Source organism: Ischnura elegans, chromosome 1 (assembly GCF_921293095.1).
Source record: "Ischnura elegans chromosome 1, ioIscEleg1.1, whole genome shotgun sequence".
NCBI lineage: Eukaryota > Metazoa > Arthropoda > Insecta > Odonata > Coenagrionidae > Ischnura > Ischnura elegans.
The window spans coordinates 139,267,879-139,291,049 of NC_060246.1; the positions used below are offsets into that span (position 1 = coordinate 139,267,879).

At 36.6% G+C, this 23,171-nt stretch overlaps 1 protein-coding gene across 1 annotated transcript; it reads left to right on the forward strand.

Moving 5' to 3' along the window:
• The first annotated feature begins 3,673 nt into the window (after window positions 1–3,673).
• On the forward strand, window positions 3,674–17,494 carry LOC124170986 (poly(A)-specific ribonuclease PARN-like). The gene is made up of 14 exons (XM_046550099.1): window positions 3,674–3,774; window positions 3,861–4,074; window positions 4,170–4,312; window positions 4,398–4,557; window positions 6,009–6,315; window positions 7,737–7,858; window positions 9,737–9,855; window positions 9,961–10,071; window positions 11,770–11,839; window positions 14,926–14,981; window positions 15,257–15,343; window positions 15,738–16,035; window positions 16,340–16,407; window positions 16,713–17,494. Exons 1-14 carry the CDS (start codon window positions 3,756–3,758, stop codon window positions 16,874–16,876), a joined length of 1,938 nt encoding a protein of 645 aa, XP_046406055.1. The 5' UTR covers window positions 3,674–3,755; the 3' UTR covers window positions 16,877–17,494.
• The last annotated feature ends 5,677 nt before the right edge of the window (window positions 17,495–23,171 follow it).

Sequence of the window (23,171 nt, forward strand, 5' to 3'; positions counted from 1 at the left end):
AGTTTGTTTGAGACTTCTTGCTGACAATAAAGTGAATAGAGAAAAAAATCTGTGAGATTCAGGTCTTACAGGGTCTACAGAGGAAATGGAAAACACATGTGTGCTGTTAAAACAAAATAATTATATTTAACTAAATATTACACATTTTTACTAATATACCACACAATCTCAGAAATACATAAGATATTGAATTCATTAGACACAATAAAGGGGCCAAGCCCGGATGGTAAACCACATTTTGTGCTTAATTATCGTCAAGAGGTTTTAGTGGATCCTCTCACAGTATTATTTAATCAGTCTATTCATCCAATGTAAAAAAACATCTTATCGTATGAGTAAATTCACTAAGTATAGTAAGTTAAAAGTCAATTTAAGAAGTAGTAAGAATTTAGATGTCAAATATAACTAGACAAATATTTTCTGAATATTTTGATGAGTGTTGATAAATAACAAATACCGTTAGAAATGCCTTTATTCAATGTAAACGAAAATAAAGACCAATAGGATCAATATCAATGTTTTTGCATGATTATCCTTCCTTAAGGTCACAAGAATCCATGAAGAACAAGCTCACTTTTCCTCGTATTTCTTCATCATTGGCAATTTGGAAAATTCTTCCTTACTATACACCTGTAAATAATATCACATAAACTTTATTCGAATCTATTAGTGATACATCTAATTTGTCTAGTTAAAGTAAGTCATTTTGTTAAAAAGTAATCTATATTCATGTGATTTTCCCTTAAGCTATATAAATACCAACTATCAACAAAGGATATTTCGAAAAAATTCCCCATCAGTTCTATATGTAAAAAACGATAAGTTATTCACCTTGAATAATCGAAGTACTAAATTGATTTGAGAATTTAATTCTTAATAATTTAAAACCGATTTGTCTAAACCTAAAGAGTGAAATACCCTCTGATCTCCAACAAATATGATTACATTTTAAAGGAAGCAACACTAATGGCACAACAGCCAATTAAAAAAATGTAGATAACTTTAAATGACTTAATAAATAGTAAAGTCGAGAAATGTTTGTTCACATTCCTCCCACACTACGGTGATTAAATGCGTCAAGCACATAAATAAATTAAAGTTTACGCAAATGCAAAGTTTTTCAATCAATAGAAGATGGATCCCTCAGTCTCAGAAAGTGTGAGAAGGTTGAAAATATTAAGAATTTGCGTCATTTAAGAAAGAAAAATGTGGCAATGGCAACACTACTACTTACCCAGATTGTGATGAAGGAAGCAAAAGTAGCACTTGAGCGGTTGATAAACTTTCATTGGACAAGTTTCGCAAACAGCAAACACAACACTACAAAGTTAAGTTATAACGGTAATAGATTGCCTAGGTGCAGGTGAAACAAGTAAATGAAGAACTTAAGAGGCTGATAAACTTCGGCAGGATCAATTTCGCAAACGACGAACACAACACAGTGAACGCAACATTATTCGCGTGGTCTTTGATTGTGAAAGCGGTTATGGACGCATTTACGTTTGCATATGTTTGTATCTGTGGAAATCGACAACTGGTGGAATCGACTATCGACGGAATCCACTATCGATAGGTCGAAATCACGGGCGGGAGTCCAAATCTTGGCATTCAAAAAAATTAAGTTTCGCGTTATGACGCGATTCCACTGAAAAATATCTTTTTTGTTTCATCGCCTCAGTAGATAAAGCACGATTGAAATCACATTTCGAAGAGCATTTTTCTTTATGAAAAGAGGGACTTTTCATGGCAGGATTTTTTACATCTTAAGGCAGTTCATTGATTTTTTAAATTAATCTGGATTTCTTAATAACCCAGGCGGACGGCGTTCTTGGGTGTTCCGAACAGAAATGATAAAACACTCTCCAGTACCGTTATCAGCCTCCTTCTTTTTTGCCAGGGCTGCCTGAAGCCTACCGGGGAAAATAAATTCACTGATGAATCAGTTTAAAGATATTAAATGAGACGACGTCTTTATCCAATGAAACCAGAAGGAGAATAAGAAGAGAGTAGCGGCTCGAGCCGATACCTTTACAAAGAATGAAGATACATGTACAAACGTAATTATTTGCTTTGCCAACCTCGCTGCCGTGAATGACACCTGCCCTTTGCGAACAGGTCCCACTCCATGTTTTCAGGGAAGAGTTAGCTGGTAAGGTTTTCCAACTAAATTCCAACAGTGTTTTTCACGTGACACCATCACGTGGACTACCATTCGTCTGGCTCCTACCCTTCCACATAGTTGGCGTGAGTGGCCCTTCCTGAGGTAATTTAGATTTATTCCTGTCAGTGTAGCTCTTGGGGTCATAGGAGCACGCAAGTAACGGAAAGGTTTTAGCCCATTGGAAAGGACGCTGTGTATACTGAAGGCTACATATGGAAATAGTATACGGACAGAGTAACCTTTAAAGGACACTAATTGTTTACTAATGGCTACACAGTAGCGGATACAGAAAAAACTCTAGAGGGGGGCGTAAAAGATATCTTGACCAACCTTTACTTTTATCCTAAAAAAATAATCAAGTCACATGCAAAGTTTAAGAAAGTGTTATTTGAACTGATTATACGCACATGAAATACAAAGCCATCTTATGACATAAAAAAGTTAAAATTGTAGTCCTGCAATGTTTGGTTATGCGGGCGGCCAGGAAAGGGTTGGGGGGCGCGCCTCCCATATGCATCCGCCACTGAGATTACATATGGAAACAGTATATGAAAGGTATACATATACCTCTCAGATACTGTTTCCATATGTAGCACATACGTATACAGTATATGAAAGGTATACAGATACCTTTCGTATACTGTATACGTATACGCTTCAGGATACTGTTTATGTATACCTAGAATCTAAAACATGTATACAGATTCTCAAGGAAACAGTATACACCTGGTATACTTACGGTATACGTATACCGTTACCAGTGTGCTGTCTGGGTTAATACTTATTCGTAACCTTCTCTAATATTTTTCTCTCAAAGAGATAAGAAATATTCCACCTCTCTTCTGAATTTTTATGGTCCCGCTTACTTTTTTGCCTGCAAGTAATTTTATTCTTATTATTATTCTAATTAATCGCTTAAAATCAGATATTTTATTTCTTTCAAATTCTTTTTCTGAAGTTTAATTAACAAGAAAAGTAAAAAGTTCATAAAATTTACGGGCGAAAGACCGGAAATTAAGGGATTTTCATAGTTTTCCAGCCGGATTAAAATGTCAATGTGAATCAATGTTTCAATATGGCACGTCGTATGCCATCATCGTCATTCACCATGATGACGATGGCTGACTTACCACTGGTTAGAAATCCTGATATCGATTTGACGCAGCCCTCCACTCAGTTATGTTTTGAGCTAAAATTTTCGAAATTATTTAATTCTACATGCCATATTATGTTGTCCCCGATAAACACCTTTATCAGGATATAGCATCGCGAAAACTACTAAATCTCAGTCAATGGCTTTCGTGAAAGTTTTCAATGCCATTTATTTAGTGGAAGTTCCTCACTCTTTTTTTCCTAAAATTACACCTAAATACAAATTTTTTAATGCATTTATACGTTAAATGTATTAGAAAAATCTTTTTTTTTCACAAAAGCATAAAAACAAATCCGTGTTTGCTGAAATTTAGTTCGAAGCTTGCGGGCTTTTGTTCTGATCCGCCGGTCCCTCGTTCCAGTCCGGTTGGTCCAGTGTGGTCCAGTGGGTCCAGTCCTTGTTGTTCCCGGTTCATTTCAGTCCTTGTGTCAGAAGGCCGGCATGGAAGTAACAAGAAGAAGTCAGTGTTAAAGATTTGCTATATTTCTGCGAAATATGTATCTAATGGCATACGAAATGACAATGATAATAATATTTACTTTACAGACTTTAGACAACTGCTGCCTGAAATCCAAGATGCGATACGGGCATCTTCGTTTATTAGTATTGATGGAGAGTTTACCGGATTGCTGGATAACAATGTTATAAGTGCGTTTGACTACCCTTGGGAGTATTATTCTAAAGTCAGGAAAGGCGGGATGAGCTTTTTACTAATCCAATTTGGCCTCTGTGCCTTCGAGTACGACAGTGTGAATGAGAGGTAAGGATTTAAGTTACATGCCGTCTCCGCTGTCTGCTGTATCTCTTCAAATTTGCAAATTTCTTGTGGAACCCAGTGATTTTATTTCCTTATAGGTATACGCACAGAGCATACAACTTTTATGTGTATCCGTACACGAGTGGTCGGAGATCTCTAGATTCTAGTTTTTTATGTCAAAGTTCGTGTATGGAATTTTTAGCAGAAAATGGCTTTGACTTCAATAAATTGTTCAAGGAAGGTTAGCTAAATTTTTCCTTCATATGGAAAGTGTTTATATTATGATATTAGGTAGAGAATAATGATCAATTTTTGCTCTTGGACAGGCATTCCTTATGTGAATTTTTTGGGCGAGCAAAAGCTGAAAGAAGACTTTGAAAATCAAAAGAAAATACGTGAACTTAGACGAGCTGAGAAGTGTACTTCCAGTACGGATGCAGGAATCACAGTTCCTGAAAAATATATGATGTACCTGAAGGAAATCTGGTAAGTAACCGGCATTTATACTAGTGATGGATACCGTTGCACTGACAATGAGATTCGTTTGCTTGCGGACGGTATAATTTTTGACATTCCTCATCTCTTAAACCTGAATAAATTGAGGAGAAAGGTCTTGAGAAACAACTGCGGATTAGTCAGAGGTTAAACTTTACAAGTGTATCCAGTGCCAGATCACCAAAATGGCATATTTTGCTGTTGTCTATGGGTCCTCGAGGCTTAAGTTTTTTCCTATGTATTTTCTTGCCCCCCATATTACCTCCGTTCCAGTGTCCAAGTTATTAGCGCTGCCTACAGCCTACTATCGTGGTAATATAAAGCTTGAAGTCAGCCGTAGAAGTCAAGAGTTCTATTTTTGACGATATCACTTTTGTGTTCAAACTAATGTACAACATAATTGTAAATTTAAGCATGAGGTATGGGGCTATTTCATTTCATTAGAATACCAAAATTCCATACTGAAACTCATCTTGCATCACAGAACGTAAGTGTTATGAAAAATTCAAGTTTATATGAAATCGACTGTATTTTGAGAGGGAAATATGATTGAAATATTGAATGTGCCTTCGAGTGAGATACAAGCCACCTATTTGAGTAGGGTAAGAAAAAGTCCGCTTTGGAAGCCATCATGTGCACTTAAGAGTAAGGCCCATGCTAATTTAGTGAAGGTATGTGGAAAAAAAGTCATGCAATTGCTAATCACTAAGAAAACAGTATTTTATTTGGCAGTAAGGACTCCAATGTTTCTCAGTGACAATTCTTTTCTAGCTAAAGGTGGCCCTCTTGAAGGCTTGGTAAATATTAAGTGACTAGACCTCATTTAAGTCTCAGTGTTACAACTAGTCAATATATACAGTTGAGCCGGTCTGAGTTGTGTCATGAGAGGTGTAGGAAAGATTATTTGGGGGATAGGCTGCTAGGTCATGCACAAAAACTGCCTGTGGTTAAGTCTTGGTTTCACATTCCTTTAACTCATAAAGGTTTGTGTAATATAATTATGTCACTGGGCCCTCAGTAAATGTGTTTTCGATATAACATGAGAATCAAAATATTGAAATTATGCATTTCTATTGTATTTATTTCCAATGCTGCTTATCTCTGGGCATGTATATGTGTGTTTGTCCAACTTTTGACTATTCAAGTTTTATTAATTAAACAAAAAGGTCATTAACCTTTATGGACATACTTGTTATACTTATTACCAATGTAAATTTGCTGACAATGGAGCTGTATTGTATTGAGATAGACAATACTCACTTGGCTATTTTTGACAATGCCAGAAGAAATGTTTTTACCATTTTCATGTAATTAAGTGGGAAGTGACGAGTCAAAGTTTATTTTGTGAATTCATAAAATATCTAATTTTTTAAATTTGCTAACAAATTATTGATTGATGATTAATAATGGTCATTAATCTACTATTTTAATTTCTGTTTCAGTGATAAAGTTCATGAATTTATAAAGGGACCAGAAAAAAGGTTGGAATTAGGAGATAAAACAAATGGTTTTGTAAGAAAGCTGATATTTGAAACCCTTCAAAAGAACTTCAATCAAGAAGGTCTGTTTGTTGAGAGTGGTATCAAGGAAGGAGGGGGGCGTATGGATCGTGTTGTTATTTTGACTAAAGAAGAAGGAAGCCGGGAGGAGATTTTAGAGCGACGGGAAGAAGAGTGGCGCAAGGCAATGATGGAAGAATTAGATATGGCTGTTGGATTCTCAACTGTAATACGTGCAATAACTGAGTCGGTGAGGCCTGTTTATTTCTCTTATTATCTAGTCTCAGTTAGCTTTATGCTTACATTGCGACTTGAAAAATATTCCTCTTCTTGCAGCTAGATGCCATTGCTGGAGAAGTTCTTTGTGGTTCTTAACAACATATTCATTATTTTAACTTGATGACATGGAATAATTCAGAGTTGATTTATTTAAGTTGAAAAACAATTCATGTCATTCCTTCTTGACCCATGAATCAAACTACATGATCTATGAATTATCCTGTCCACTTTCAGATAGCTTTCTGGTTGAAGTAGTATTGTTAAGAAATGCTCTCTTAGTGAAGCAATAAAAAACACTAAACTCACCCCTTGTCAAGAATAATTTTGAATATTACAAATTCAGTGTAGTCCAATATTTGCATCCCTGGGTTAAATTCCAAATACTCCCATGCCAAATTACTTCCTTCCCCTACCTTAGGTCAAAACAATAAGGCACTCAAAAGATCTCTCATTTTTGTGACATTTTTTAACATTAATATTTATATGAATATTTGTTAAAAGTGAAATCGTGTGAATAATAATTGTAAATTGTCATGCTGTCTGTGTAGCTGACTTTGGCCATGTTATTTTTTCTCCTTTATATTGGTAAATGAAAGTAAAATCCTTATGTAGTGATGGGAATGATTTTTGTTGAAGTGAATGAGCTGTAACTGTGTGCCTTGTGACTCATATTCTTCTTATGGTTTTCAATGGACCTCTTTTCTCCCAGTTCTTGGGACTTCCGATTCTTCCATTGCTTTATGCATTTCATTTTCATCATTTTTCTGTGGCTCCACATTAGAATGCTTTGACTTTTCTGCTGCTGTCTATATCCATGCCACACTGCCATAAGGAGAAATACCCAGGTTGTAAATTTATCAACATTTGAATCAAAATGTATTTGTGGCGGCCGCACCTCCTGCCTCGCCGCCACACCGCTTGCCCGGAGGCAACATAAACCGCGCTCTCTCATCGCTTCCCCTCAAATGCCGTCTAGCCCAGCGGTAGCACGGTCGCCTCCCAAGCGGGCGGCCCGGGTTCAATTCCCCGTGCCGGAGAGCAAAATTATTTATTGATTTTTCTTGCTTTCTAGAATTTTCTTTCATGTTCGAGAACGGTAACATGGAATATTCTGGAAGTGATCCAACAGAATAAATACTGTGGCCTTTCGGCCGGCAAGTCAGTCTTGTATTCGGAACGGATCATTAAATATCGCCCCAAACTACTACATTGACTTCTCATTGCTAGCAGACAACCCCGACGCCTGCTACATATTTATAATATTTCGAGATATAAGTGCTTAATTGATTTTAATAAATTATCATTACCAGATAAGGTGAATGTGTATGTTTTGCTGTTTTTTTCTGTAATGTTTCCAGTTTAATAATGTGGAAAATATTTTATGCTTTTCAGAATAAGTTAGTTGTTGGACATAACATGCTATTGGATGTATGTCATTGCCTTCACCAGTTTTGTGCAATTCTTCCTGAAGATTACGCAGAATTCAAAGAATTGGCTCATTGTGCTTTTCCAAGGTAACTTAATCTTGCCTATCTTGCTTGATTAAATAATATGGTGATTTGGTTTAGTCATGACTACTCGTAGGGACCTTCTTGTACCTGCTGTATTAAAATTTGTCTGCATTATTGTCACCTATGCAACCAATCATCTGTCAGATGGCTGGACAGGCAGTTGCCCCTGGAAAGCATTGCATGCATACTGACTTCATCGTTGAATGCATATTTTTCCAGTTTCTTATATTTTTTACAAGTTAATCAGATACCTCATGCTTCTTAATACTTTGCCTTGGTATTTTAGTAATTTTATTATGACTTCCATGCCCAAGTAATTTTACACTTTCCATTACCTTGATGGATATTTACACCTCAATGAATTTTTCAAAGCTTGTACACTGTGGAAAAAATTATGACCGAATTATTATAATTCCTTGATATTACTATATTTGTTTGATCAACAATCATGTGATTGAAGAACATGCTGAATTTTACTGCATTATGTTCATTAAGTAATTGAATGCACAGCTCAACTATTGAAACGCTGATTAACATGTATCAAAATCTAGAAGACATGTTAACTCTTCTGGAAAAATTTATTATTTGTGAGACTATGCAAGCCACCTGAATGTAAGGTGGAAATAATTTGCATTATGTATTCCTCTTTTTGAGGGAGAAGCAACTGTGAAGAACTTTTTATTTTTATTTACGAGGTTCTGGCTTGATGAGTAGGAATATGTAATTTACCTACTGGAAATATATTGTTTACTTAGATTTACAAATACATGATCAAAATTACTAGTTTTGGTCAAGGAATACATATAATCCAATTTCACAGTTAAATGAGATAAAATGGTCTTGTATTGTCAAATTTTGAATACATTAATTTCTATGTTACCTATATTGCATTTTCTGCTAAATGAATGCTTGAAGTGACCCAAATAAAATTACATGACACCTGACATGCGATTATACATGGCAAACCAGGCGCTTGCCAAAACTGCTGACAAAGATGATGCCTCTTTGCAACTTTTGCTGCTCATAGTAAAATTTTAACCTCACCTCTATCACCACCTATTTTAGTTTACATGAAAATGACACCATGAAAATTTGATTAAAAAATTATTTTTTAGTGTTATCACCTCAGCCTTTTCCCCTTTCCCGTATCTACCCTCCAATGGATCAGGTTGCTTTGGGCAAAATCACATTGGTTTATCCAAGGAACAACATTATCAAATTTCATGCTTGCTTTATAAAATAAGACATTTTTTGTTGCATTGCCATGATCAGTTGAGTATTGACAATAAGCGAGTGTCGATGCTGCCATCTAGCAGTTTATTTTGCCCACAGCGAAAATAAAGGGGACATTAATTTTCATGAGTGTACTGTCGTCCTTATCTGAGTCAACAGTCATGATACTGAAGTGAATTTTTTTAAATTATTCATAAGCTTCTCTCACTTGGAAACCGTGTCCATGAATACGAGGCATAGTGCATAATTATATTTATGAATAGATCAATTTGGTTTTTCAGTTCTCTGTTTCACCAGTGCTTGAGGGTAGAAAGTAGACCCTTAACCTAAAAGAATCAGCTCTGAAATAATTAGTGCAGAATAAACTGTGAAAATCTTTCACAATGTGTAAATAATTAAAGATATTCAAAATATGTAGTTGTTTACGGTGTGGTGATGTCTAGCTATGCTATTGTGAATGAGTCATTTCAACGTGGAATTTGCTAATCTCATTAATTCATAGTTGTGGCCACACATAAAATACCCTTTTAAAAAAATTACCACTTTTGAGGCTTCATTTTTAGCCACATGTATCCGTACAAAGTTATATATATATTATAATTATTATTGCCTCAACAAAATGACTTCTATGTATGTTAATTTTTTTAGGTTGGTGGATACCAAGCTAATGACAAACATGTATCCATTTAAAGACAAATTCATGAACACCACTCTGCTACAACTAATGGAGCGGTTATCAGAAGAGCCATTTAAACTTCCAGAAGTTGGTAATATTTGAATGAAAGGATACCTTAACTTTAATGATATTGACTATGAAATTTGAGACATTGATTTTTCTGCATTCTTAAATCAATAATTTTGTAATATTTCAGAGCCAGCTGAGGGTTATCCGGGATATTCATGTAAAGATAACAAGGCTCATGAGGCAGGTTTTGATGCCTTTGTAACAGGAGTATGTTTCATTGGTCTGTCTAATTACCTTGGTAAGTTAAGAATTCAGTGTCAACTCACATTTATTTTGGTGTTAGTTGTTGATCTTATCTTAAATATGATAGTACTTATATTACTTGATACTAATAAGTGTTTTAAATAAGGATGAGTCAGTTCTTAAATTTTTCAGCTCTTGGTACTGGTTCTCCCCCATCGGTTCTTGGTACTCAGTTCCAAGGATGACCTCATATTATATAAATTATTGGCAAATTTAAATGAGCAACCACAGGAAATGAAAGAAAATAATTTCACTAAAGATATAAATTAGTGAGACATCTCTGTAAAAAAAACTTAAGATGGTCTTCATAATTTTATTTGCCAAGCAAAAAAGTTAAAATAATACCTTGTTAAAGAATGCCCAATCGACCAAAAAGATCGACCAATATGTCGCATTACATCAGTCAGGCACTGGTTCTTTTCTCCGGGTTTTGAGTTTAAAAATTAACATTTTTACCCTATCTGGGTCTAATCTATTTTTTTGGCAGAAATATTGCTTGTAGTACTGAAAAGGCGTCCTCTGAAAACAGTAGTGGTCTATGTTGATTTTGAAGGGCCACACGAAATATTCTTGGAGCACAGTTTACATGTACTGCATACCATCAGGATCAATAATGAAACTCCCCCAACATCAGACAACATCATCTGTTAATTTGTTGTAACTTCTGAGTCGGTTCAAAATATATTGTATTCTGCGATGTAGCTTGAATTGTTACTTTAATTGACAACTTATTTGCATGCTTCACTGTCATAGTTCTTATAACCTCAACAAATAACTGCTAAACATCCCGGTACAGCGACAACATGGATAAACTGAGTGGCTGTGAGCTAACGCAAAATTGTAATGCAGTGTTGAATTAGGCAGGATAACAACACTTTTTTAGTTTTATGTATCTATTTAGGAACAAGTTCTCGGAACGTATCTTGCTTGTATGTCAAAGAATTAGTGTATATGTACATGATTCAATCGTAAGACCACTTTCACACGCAACAATTCAGGCAGTTCACGGCACGGCACATGGTGTTGTAGAGAGTTGTCCCACCTGAAAGCCACCTGAATTTCACGTGAATGGCAGCCGGCGAAAAGGCATTGTTGTTGGAAAGTGGTCTCAATGTAGCATTGAATGTATGTCACGCCGTAGATGGCCCATTGCTGGGCTGGATTCGACTCGTTTGAAGACATTCATAGTGACCAATGGTAAGATGAAAGAACAGCACTGTGCCGTGGACAGCGGCCGGCAAAAAGTGAGCTCGTTTGAAAGCAGCCATGGCTATGGAAATGTCACATTGTTGGCGAGAGCGACAAACTGACGAACCCTTAAATGCACGTGTTAGCCAGCAACTATCAAAAGAAAAAAATGTGAATGCCATGCAATTGATAAGTAAATTATGAGTTATAAATTCTTTTTTTTACTTTTTGGCCTTGAATATGCTGCAGACCATTTCGGCTTTGGTCGCCAAATTAAAATCTTTGCGACTGTTCCGAGCCGGTTCCAAAGTAGGTACTGACTTAATGCGATCAGTTCTTGATACGGGTTCCACCGGTCGAGAACTGGGTACCAGAACCTACCCATCTCTAATTTTAAATAATTTTCACCATATAACTGCTGAGAATTTTATTTGTTGTCTATGCATACATTTCAATGAAAATGTGAATAAGTTTTTAGTTTTTATTATGTCATACATTTTTGTAGGGTCTTTGGCTCATGGAACTAAAAATGGTGCAGCAACGGACCCACCATTATTGAAACCCTTTGAAAACAAGTGAGTATAATTTTAAAATATTGTTCATAGCAGTCATGGAAACCAAATTCTTAAGTAAAATTAAGTTTTTCTAGTTTTTGTTAGAACGATGTAGTGAACTAAATACTAACTAATGGTTATTAGCAAACTTCGATCAAAAAGCATCAGCAATCTGTTGCATTTAGGGTCCTTAAGCCTTCCTCTTTCCTCTGTGTTTTACATAAATGATATTCATCTTGGCCCACTTCTGCTGAATGCTGAGCTGCAGCTCATGGAAAAGTGCAGCTACTGCGGCTTTATTATAATTCTTGTAATTCCTCCACTCTCTGGATTTGCATTACATGCATAATTTTGTTGGCTTTGGTGGTGGTAGGATGAAGTTCTCCTGTGCCAAACCAAAGGTCTGGGGTTTAAGTCCTGCGGGGGTAAATCGTAAATATCCAGAGAATGAAAGCTTATTATTAATGAGTGTTTTTTGCTAGCTTGCCACAAGTCCCGATGTGAAAGGCCAGTGTAGTTCTATGGTCAGTGCTTAATAAGTATGAAGTTTCCTTAGAATAAAATTATCTAGAAATAGAAATGAAACCACAGTCTTTGGCTTTCTTGGTAATTATTCACACTTTTTCTCCTATGAGGGTTCTGTTAGTTCAATTTTTGCCATCAGAATTTAGTTCACTAAACAAGGGTATAAGGCATTGCATTTCTCATGGCAGGTAGCACGTTACTTGCAACAGATTTTTAGTTGAATTCAGTGGGGTAGCCTGGAGTTTTGTTTGGGGGGGTCCAAAACCATGGGGGAAAATTTTTGAAAAACAGGATACTTACTAATTAGAGGGATGTAAACTATTATTAGCACTTTTCACTATCGAAAAAACTTCATTTATCTAAGAAATCTTTTGTAAATCCATGAGTTTTCATTATTTTGTTTAATTTCTGAAACAAAGTACATAATCATGTTTGTATTTTTCGGGGGAGGGGATGGTGGGGTGTGGAAGTCTGGACTCCCCCCTGGCTATGCCACTGGTTGAATTCACCCACAGTGCCAAAGTGTTTTTATTTTTCCTTTCACCTCAATATTTGGATCCTTTTCATTTGAATGTATTTAGAGAAGGCTGTTTACCTAAAAATTATTAGTTAATGACTTTTGGTCATAACAACCAATGCAGCGTGGAATGGCTGCTTTCAGCAGCTTTGATCATTCCATGCCATATCAGTCTTTTTTTTAGGTCGTCATGCTCTGGTGTTGTAATATAAAATATAATACTGTGGAGGCTGGCTTGAGAAACCAAAAGGCTGAATCAGGTGGATTTCATGCATGGAAGAGTTAGCTGCCATGCATTATATAGTCTCTCACTTTGAAAACGTCGCTACTCAGGCATTTCAAATTGCAAGTAACTGTTTTGATACAACTTTGTAGTTTATTCTAGTGAGGGGCATGATGTTTAATTAGTGGCGATGTGTGGTCTATTCCCTGTGGGCAGCAACAAAAATTTGAGGAATATTGTGGATATATCGAATTAATCCAGGGGGCAAGCCTGGTGATTTTTATGTGGCTATCGTTGATAATGCCATTTTCAACATGATCACTGATGAAACAGACCTTCATGCAATATGACAAGCACTGCGGAAGCCAAATGTCTAAGCACCATCATGGCTACATGAAAGGAAGCCCTCAAATTTGTAAAAAATAAAGCATTTAGATAGTGTTAATGCTTAGATGGGTTCAATAAAGATGCCACTTATAATTGACTACCGGTTGAGGGACACTTAATTCAAAAATGAATTTGCTCTCTTAATCATGTACCGGAATAGGTTAGGAATTAAATTGAGAATAAAAGACCACTACAAGGCTGAATCATGAGTGGGCCAGTCGGATCAGGTGTAGTGGCAGATACTTATACAATTGTAACTTCGTTAATATCATAAGATGTCATTGTATTGTATATGTGTATTAACAATTTAAATTAAACTTTATAAAAATTATGTGACTTGGATATTTATCATTACTACAAAAGTAAAGGTAGCTCAAGATGTCTTTTGCGTCCACCCCTTGAGTTGTTTCTGCATCTGCTACTGATCAGGTGAAATCTTATTTTTCACTGCAAAAAAAAAAACAGTAGAGTGATACAGAAAGTGGGCTGTGGAGTTGATGTTATCAATATCCATGGTAAATGACTATAAAACTACACAAAGAATGTACAGGAAATAAAATGGGTATATGTCGTTGATTTCTACAAAGAACTAAGTTTTACGATAAATGCTTGGTGCATTTGTGAAATACGTGTATTTTTTCATACTACTGTTCCATTTATATCCAATTTTACCATAGCAATTTGACATAATTTGCCTCGACCAAGTCCACAATGACGCACGGTTGAGTCCAAGTTGATGTCTCGAGTCCAAATTGTGGACTTGAGACGTCAACACCTTGTTTGGTAAAACTCTGCCTCAGATTTGCTGCAGAAGAAGATGTCTTGGTGGTGTAACTGATAGCATACCTGACTGGCAATCAGGAGATTTGGGTTCGAATCCTGGCTGAGCCAAATATTTTTTCGTGGCAATTTCATCCTTGATATATATATTGTTTCAATATGCTGAATTTCTCTTTTATATTTGTAAACTTATGGGTTGTCAACACAAGCTGATTGAATCACTTATTGGCTTCTACATACATAGTATGTTCTTCTGTATTCCTTATTTTTCTGCCATAAATATAAATATGTATTAGCATTTTGTGATGATGATGAATAAAACAGGAATTTATTCATGTGTTCATACATATTACATGTTGAGCTAAAGATGACTAGAAAAATATGAAATGCAGATGTGATTTTGGTGCAGGAAATCAAGGGGTAGATAATATAAGATTTCAGGCATAATTCTGGTATTTTTTAAGCTTCAGTGTCCTAATTATTTATTTGAAATTTAATTGTCTTTTAGTTACTGGACTTCATTTCAGTATTATTATTCAGTTAATTCATTTCAGTATTATCTTAATATACAGTTGAAGATAAGGTAAATTAAATTCATGTGAATTAAATCTAATGCTTTTATCTCTATCATGTACTTGAAGTAAGTTTTAATTAAATTTTCATTTATTTTTCTAGGTTGTACCTGATGCAAGTGCAAGATATTCCTTACATTGATTTAGTTGGACCCGATGGTTAGTTGTCAAGTTATTTAAAGTGTAGTTGTATATGCATTCTTAATTCAGTTGAAATCAATTGAAGTCTGAAATAAACATACACGTACAGTCTCCCTCTTAATGTTAAAATTTAGAATAATTTTGTTGTAGTATTAAATTAGATGTTCATTTTATGATTTAGTACACTATTGTTTTTTTATATTTTATTTAGATAATAGAAATAATGCTATTTATTCTGTCTTTTTTATGTCTCCTCTGTATCTTAAGCACTATATAACCCGTTTCATTTTTAGCTTTGCCTCCTCGGGACCATGTTTTCTATGTTACATTCCCTTCTACATGGAATATGCTGAATTTGAGATCTCTCTTTGGGTCTTTTGGTGAGTGAGCATTGCTCAAGTAATGCATTAGATTGTTTTCCATTCATATGTGGTAATTTTGACGGTTGAACAGCCATCGATTTTGAATTGGGGTCATCTGCACTGAATAAAAATCAGCATGTATTAAAAAATAGGAATAAAGTACATAGTGGCAATCATTTTTTTCAATATCCTCTAAGTCTGGAATTGTGGATAATTATATACAAGGTCATTTTTTGACATACATATGCCTCTTTTAGTGATGGATTTATGTGACTCTTTTCATACTCTTATTCCATCTACATATTTAGAATCAGCAGTATTTCAATCAAAAGATATATTTTTGCTCTATTATGTATCATAAATGAAGTTCAATTTACTTCACTATTTTATAGTATTTTTTTTCTTTTTATAGGATCTATATATGTTTCATGGTTAAATGATACTTCGGCATTTGTGGCCCTTGAAGAACGTGATAAAGCCTCCCTTGTGTGCAAAACCCTGAGTTCTATTGTGGGTTCTGAGCCTTGCACTGTTGTACCTTTTTTGGAATATGTCAATCAAAAGAATAATAAAGTTGCAGCCCAAGGGAAATTTTCATCGCCACTCCTTAGGAAAGAGGACCATGCAGTGAACCTTTGTAGGAATTCCAGTAATGCTGAAACCAGTGCTGTCATTCCTAGTGGAGTGAAGAGGAGACGCAGCTCTGGAGAGTAAGAGTCACCTTTTTCCTTTAATTTGAAAGTGGAATTGGATGTCAATTAATAAGTTATTCAACTTGTTTGATTTGTTCAAGAGCCAGTAATTTTTTTGTTGTCAATCGTTCAAAACTGTGGTGGACTTGGAAAAATTTCCTCTTTCCTAAGACACAAGAGAGCACATATGAAGAAATGTGGTCGATTATAAGAGTATTCAGCTATTAATGCTCTAAATGGACTATGTAACGACATTAGATGAATAGGAGTTCTATGAATGATATATATAGTGACTCACACATATGTTTATTTTTTCCTTCAGATCCAGCTTTTCCAAGAGGAATATTGAGCCAATCCCAGAAGAACGGGAAGATGAAATTGACAAACCATGTAAGTTCCTGTCTTATTAAGTCATCATTTGGTCGTAATCCATGGTGCTTCATTTGAAGAGATAACGTCTGGGATTTTTTTTAATTGCAAATACTATGATATTTTATGACCTTATTATGGCTAATCACTGATGGCTCATGTAATGAAAAGACACATCATTGAAGTCCAGCCGTTCAATCATGTGTCTTTTCAATCCTTATTCATGAAAATTTAGCATGCATATGTTATTACGATAGCATTACGATATACCCTCACGATAACATTCTGCATTCAGCTTTTTTGAGTGCTTTCACTTTCATTTTTAGCTGTTGCAGAACCTGAAGGAAATTTGGCGGCGGGTAGTCTACCAGAAAAAAAGGACAAAAAGGGTCAGTGGATTGTGTCCCATTCTGATTCTTCAACTCCCGACTGTGTTCGAGCCAAGAGGGCAAAACTTAAGGCATTCGATGAAAATGATTCCTGGGATTGAATATGGATTTTCAGTTGCTTTTTGCACAATATTTTTTACCACTGTGCATTATTGTAACCAAAATGAGAGCTGTGAAAGTGCTTGGAGGACTGGAGATACATTTGAATTGTAAGATAATGTATTGTTAGAGCCTGCTCTCATACATACACCAACCAAATGCTCAGCATTCTTATTGAAGTCTTTTTTTAATATATGACAGTGCATATTCTTAATTTTTCCCTGATTTATTTCATGCTACAATTATAAGTATCCACATGTGTATGTGAGAAATGTGACAATTAGTTTGTATCGGTGATATACTTTGGATTTTTCCTCTGCCGTATTTTAGTGCAAATGAGTGCTCCATGTGAAGTTCTTCGCTGTATTGTTTGGAATTCATATCCATTGACATTGTTGTCGCAGAGATTCTCTTAGATTTGCTTGAGAAAATTTCTGATCTAAGATAAGTGAAAAGTTCTCTCCTACAAAGTTCATTCTTAGTCTTAAAAATTTAACTTGTGTGCCTGTACATATCAATGTTATGAGTGGCATCAATGTTCTTTTTCCATTGGATGATAAGAATTGATAAAGAAGAGTAAGGATACCAGAGCCAATGAACAACAGATTTGCCTCTTTTTATAGTGTTTATTTCTTGGGTGCCTCCTATAATTTTTTAAATATGGAATTTACTAAGACTTCTGGTGTGCTTATTAGTTTCTATATATCACTTATTTTGGTTGTTTCAGTAGATTGACTTTCATTATGTCTTTTACATTTTGTGCTTGGCTAAGCAAACCAGTATTTTTTCCATCATATTTCCTTGTTGCATTTTCTAGAAGACCTAAAAAGTGCAAAATTATTGCCAATGGAAAATGCCAAAAGGAGCTACTTTTGATGATTCTTGAAGGCAAAGTATTGTTCTTAAGGTGGAATATGTAGACACTGGGGACATGGAAACTAGGAACTTCAGTAAAATGTAATTTCCTACACAAATTTTACAAGACTTGCTTTTGTAAATAAGTTATTACAGTGGTCTAGGAAGCATGGTTTACGGCATTGCATTTGCATTTGAGCAGCAGCATTTGTGGCAACAGGTGGCAATGCAGTGAAAAAATACTAGTTAGGTGCTGGGATTTTGCTATCTTTATTTTTTATAATCTACTACAAAGGAACTATCGATTTATTCTTGGGGTTTCCCCCCCCCCCCCCCCAAAGAGGCTTGCTAGCTCCAGTGCAACCAAAGTATTTTCTGTTTCCAAAATATACACACAGCTAACCTTTATTCAGAGATAACTCAAGTCTAATTCACGCAGTCATTTTGGTTTTGCCCTGCCCGCTTGTTCATATATTGCAATAAATGATTATGACACAATAATTTGGACTATGTTCCATAGCTCATCGTATACTCTTCACTCTGTATGGAGACTGATTTGTAGTGATGTGTAGTGAATACCTATTCCCTTTGTTCAACCATTTGATTAATAGGCATCAAAATTACATGTAGCTCCTTATATGGTCTCCTTTTATTTACTTGTATTCTCACTTATGATCTTATCAACATATTCTTTTCTTGGCCTACTTCATGCTGCATGGCTAGTACCTTTTCTTCCATAAAGGTTGTATTCAGTGCCCAAAAATCTAAGGGAATATGTAGGTGCATTTTTTTAGAAATAGAATTTATCATTGCTTCCTCCTCCAAAATTGTTTACTTCAAGATTGGTAACTATCTTTGTCCAAGGTATTTTTTTATAATCTCGTAATCTCACATCTATGCACCACATGTCAAAGAAGCTTTTTATTTCTTATACTGTTTATCTTGAAAGAGTCCTATGTTTCTGATTCATAAGTGCTCCTACTTCAAATGAGTTTTAAATTTATTTTCGGGTTGATTGAGAAACATAATTCCATGCCAGGAGAGTTTTCTGTTTTAAAAATGCTAATTTTGCCTTTGCTATCCAGTTTTTCACATTCTCAGTGTTTTTTTTTAATTCTTCCATACGAAATACTATTTTTAATTTAATACAAAGAATAAAAATACCTGGAAAACTTGGAGAAGTCTGAAATTCCCTGTTCTGAATTTGGATTTTATACATGGTAAATTTATGCTTTCAATTTTTAAGTTTGATCTTAGGAACCTTATTTAGCTTGGATTGCACCCAGGGAGCGTCAACATTTTTCACATTTCTCAGCCGAGAATGAAGAATATAACCTTTTATTGGCATTCCTTAGAATTTTCAAGACAATGATGTCAAAATCATGTCATATTGTGACTCGAAAAATTTCCAACGTTGGGATGGGTTTATAAATGGGGATAAATAATGAAAGCAATAAGTAATTATTGGCTTATTTTTATTTGTGTCAGTTACATTCATCATCAGCTGCATTTCAATCCTTCTATGTTTCAAAAAAATATGCCTTAATAGATATTAAATTGGCATAGAAAATATTTGATTTCCATAGTTTCCAATTTTATTAGTATTAAAATTCTTATTTCAGTTTTTTTTACTATTCATTGTTGCTTTTTACCATTAAATTCTTAGTAAAAGCATGAAGTTTTTTCAAATGTTTTTTTCTGGGTGTCAACTGATCATATTAATTCACTAATGATGAAGTTCTCCATGAAACAATATTTGACTTATCCGGGATTCGAACCCGGATCTTCCAATCGCCGGTCAGGCGTGATAGCCAGATACGCCACCTAGCCATTTTCTCAGAGCAGACTTTGATCGTCATGTGTTTTGTGGCTCATTTTTTGCAAGATATCAGTTAGTGAGTTGTTATAACTAAATTAAGGCAGCATGTTTCCATTCTTCTGCTAAAATCTACATTCTTAGGGTGACAAGGATAATTTTCTAATGTGGCGAAAGCCCTATGAATTACAACATTGGGGTTATTTGACTATCTTGAGCCTCACTTTCCTTCCAGCACTGCCATCATCAATTCCCTGTAAGACCTAATCCCTTTTAATCTATCAAAAAATCCTATTCTCTTCCTTCCCCTCCCTCGTTTACCTAACATTCTACCCTCTAACACCGTTTTCAACATCCCCTCCCGCTTAGTACTCCTTCCATCCAAACCTTCTCTCTCCTCCGTATCTCATCTAAAAGCTGCCTCTCCTCACCCACCATGTCCAGCACTTCGTCGTTCCTCTCCACTGTGTCCATTTCACCTTCTCCATACCCATATCTAGAATGCCTCCAATCTTCTCTCGTACTCCCTAAGTATCCACGTTTCCGCACCATAGAGAGCTGCACTCCAGACTCTTCACTAACCTTTTCTTCAAACTCTTATATAGCGATCCTCTCAGAAGCTCCTTCCTTTTCATGAACGCCTCCTTTGCTGATGCAATTCGCTTCTTCCTTACTACTGTATCCGTTTTCCTCTAATTTGCTGCCTAAATAATTGAATTGCTCCACCTGGTCAAGTTTTTCCCCACCTGCTTTTATCTTGAGTCTCACCATAGAGTAAGTATATACTGCCTCTATGGTCTCACACTCCTCGCTCGCGATGCTTTCCAAAACCGCATTACCTTGGTCTTCTTGTGATTAATCCTCATCCTGCACTCCTCGACCGCTCGTCTAACGCATCAACTAGAGCCTGCAGTCCCCTAGCTGACTGGCTAACGAGAGCCTGATCATCCGCGAACTTTGCCGATTTAAACAACATTGCTCTCACTTTCATTCCAGCTTCCAACTCGTCCCACGCTTCTCTTACCATCTCATTAGCGCATACGTCAAAAAGCTGCGACGATAAAGGACAACTTTGTCTCACCCCTCGGCCAATGCTTGCCCACCCAGATTCTCCGGCCGCTACCCTCACTTGTACAGTCTGGGCCATGTACAGATTACGAATCAGTCGCCTATCCTTCCAATCTACACCTATTCTCTTGAGAATATCCATTAACTTTACCCAGTTCTCCCTATCAAATGCCTTTTCAAAGTCCACAAAACAGGCAAACACGTCCTAGTCATATTCTCCACGAGGGACCTCATTATTGCTATTGCGTCACGAGTTGTCTTCCCTTTTCTAAAATCAAACTGATCATCGCCCAAAAACTCGTTTGCCCTCGCCTCTATTCGCCTGTTAACCCTTTCGCGCCGGGCTCCTTCACGGAAAGTTGGTTTTGGCTGTACGAAGGCTTTGAGCATATCTTTTTCGCCCTGTACGGAGTTGTTTCGGCAAAGAATTGTCCAGGTAGTGGCTTCCTCCACTTAAAGACCTTGCCTAGCGGGGTGCCGGACCCTTTCCTCGACAACTGGGCAAATATAAATCCTCGACCCTTTTCCCAAAGGCAGCCCATCACGGCGTACTTTTGCGGACAGTTTATTGTTACTAGTGCGATTTTAATTTTTTTAATTGTTACTATTTCAGCAAATGTCAGTTTATCAATGTATTCCTTTCAATTTGCAATGCCTTTAGAACTTTTAAACGAAGTTCTATGGTTATTTTTAGGGTTTTCAGCAATAGGGCATTTTTATACTAGGTGATAATGAAGAGAAATTATGAGATCTTCAGTGCCACTTTCGCCGCGTGCGATATTGGGCTAACAGTCCTATAATCTCCGCATTCCATAGCTTTCTTCTTTTTCGGTAGCGGAATTAGAACCGTCTTCACGAAATCCTCCGGCCAACACCCCTCCTCATAGATCCTGCGAACTAGCTCGAAAAACCTCATCAAGCTCACATGGGATATTGTCCACGCTCACTGCTTTCCTGGTTTTCATATCACGAAGGGCTCTCTCGATTTCTGAATCTAAGATCTCAGCCCAAGTTGTCATCCTCCGCTGCACTTTTCTCCTCTAAAGTCAATCACTCCTGCCAGTTCCTTCCGTCATGCAGATCCTCCACGTATTCCTTCCATGTACTGTGTACTTCTTCTCGCTCGGTTAGCATCCTCCCATCTTTAGCCTTAATTTTAGACATGGCTTGTCCTCTTTTGCCGCCCGATAGCGATTTAACTATGGCGTACAACTTGCCTACTTCTCCATGCTCCTGAAACTTTCCATTTCCTCACACTGCCTTTTCCACAAAGCCTCCCTTGCAGTGGCGCAGCGAGGGGGGGTTTTGGGGGTTAAACCCCCCCCCCCCCCAGAGGTAAGAGAAATTTTTAAGTTTAATTCATTTTACTTAATGGATTAGTATTACTTGTGGAATAGTGTTAGGATTTATCAAATATCTCTCAAAAACCGGTAAATCTAGTCATTTGGAACCATCAATTTTAAAAATTTCTGGAAGAGCGCCCCTACAACTCCCGCTTACCCTGGCGGGTATGCAATACCCCCACACCCCCAAAGTATTAGTTGCGCCTAAAACCCCCTAGTCTTAATTCTTAGCTGTGCCTCTGCTCCCTTGCCCTCTTAGTTTCACGTTATAATCGATTATTTATCTCCCTATGCATTCTTTTTCCCTGGTCTGTGTCCAAGTTCTTCAACTTCCTTCTGTCATCCATTTCATTTACCATTGCCGCCGTCACCCATGGCTTATTTATCCTTCTTAGCCAATTGACTTCTCCGCCGCTTTGATTATTCCCGTTTTAATACAATCCCACTCTTCCTCTACAGTCTGTGTACTTCCACTCTCCCGGATACTAATGTCCACTAGTTCCTGATATTCTCTCCTCATAGTCCCCTTCAGCGCTTCTACATTGTATTTACTCGCCTTCCTAACTTTCATAAGTCTTTTGAATCTTACGTTGCATTTCATGAACACTAGGTTGTGGTCTGCATCCGCTGCAGTGAAGCTGCGCGAGCTTTTCACTTTATTCCTAAACCTCTGTCTTACCACAATGAATTCTATCTGATATCTCTCCTCATCCCCTGGACTTTTTCATGGGTACCTTCGCCCTTTATGATGATAGAACCACGCGTTTTTAATGAATAATTTGTTTCTACTTCAAAATTCTACTGCTTTCTCTCACCTGTCGTTCCGCATTCCCAGTCCAATTCTCCTATTTCGTGTCCATCCCTCCCCTCCCCGACTGAGGCGTTTCTGTCCCCCACCTCGACTAGATTTTTCTTACCAGGTGTTTCTCTGGTTATTTCAACGAGCTGTTCACAAACCTTATCTACTTCTTCCTACCTTTGATTACTAGTGGGCATGTGAACTTCAACCACTACGAGGTTGGTGGGACGCGCCTCAATTTCTACCACCAGACCCAGTGAGAAATGGATCATCGAATCTACGTCGATTCGACGTCGAAGTACTCATCGATAAAACGTCGATGGTAACACATCGATCGATGTCTATATGGTCCGAAAATCGACGTGTTTTCGACGTCGAAGCCATCGACGTGTTTTCGACGTCGACACCATCGACGA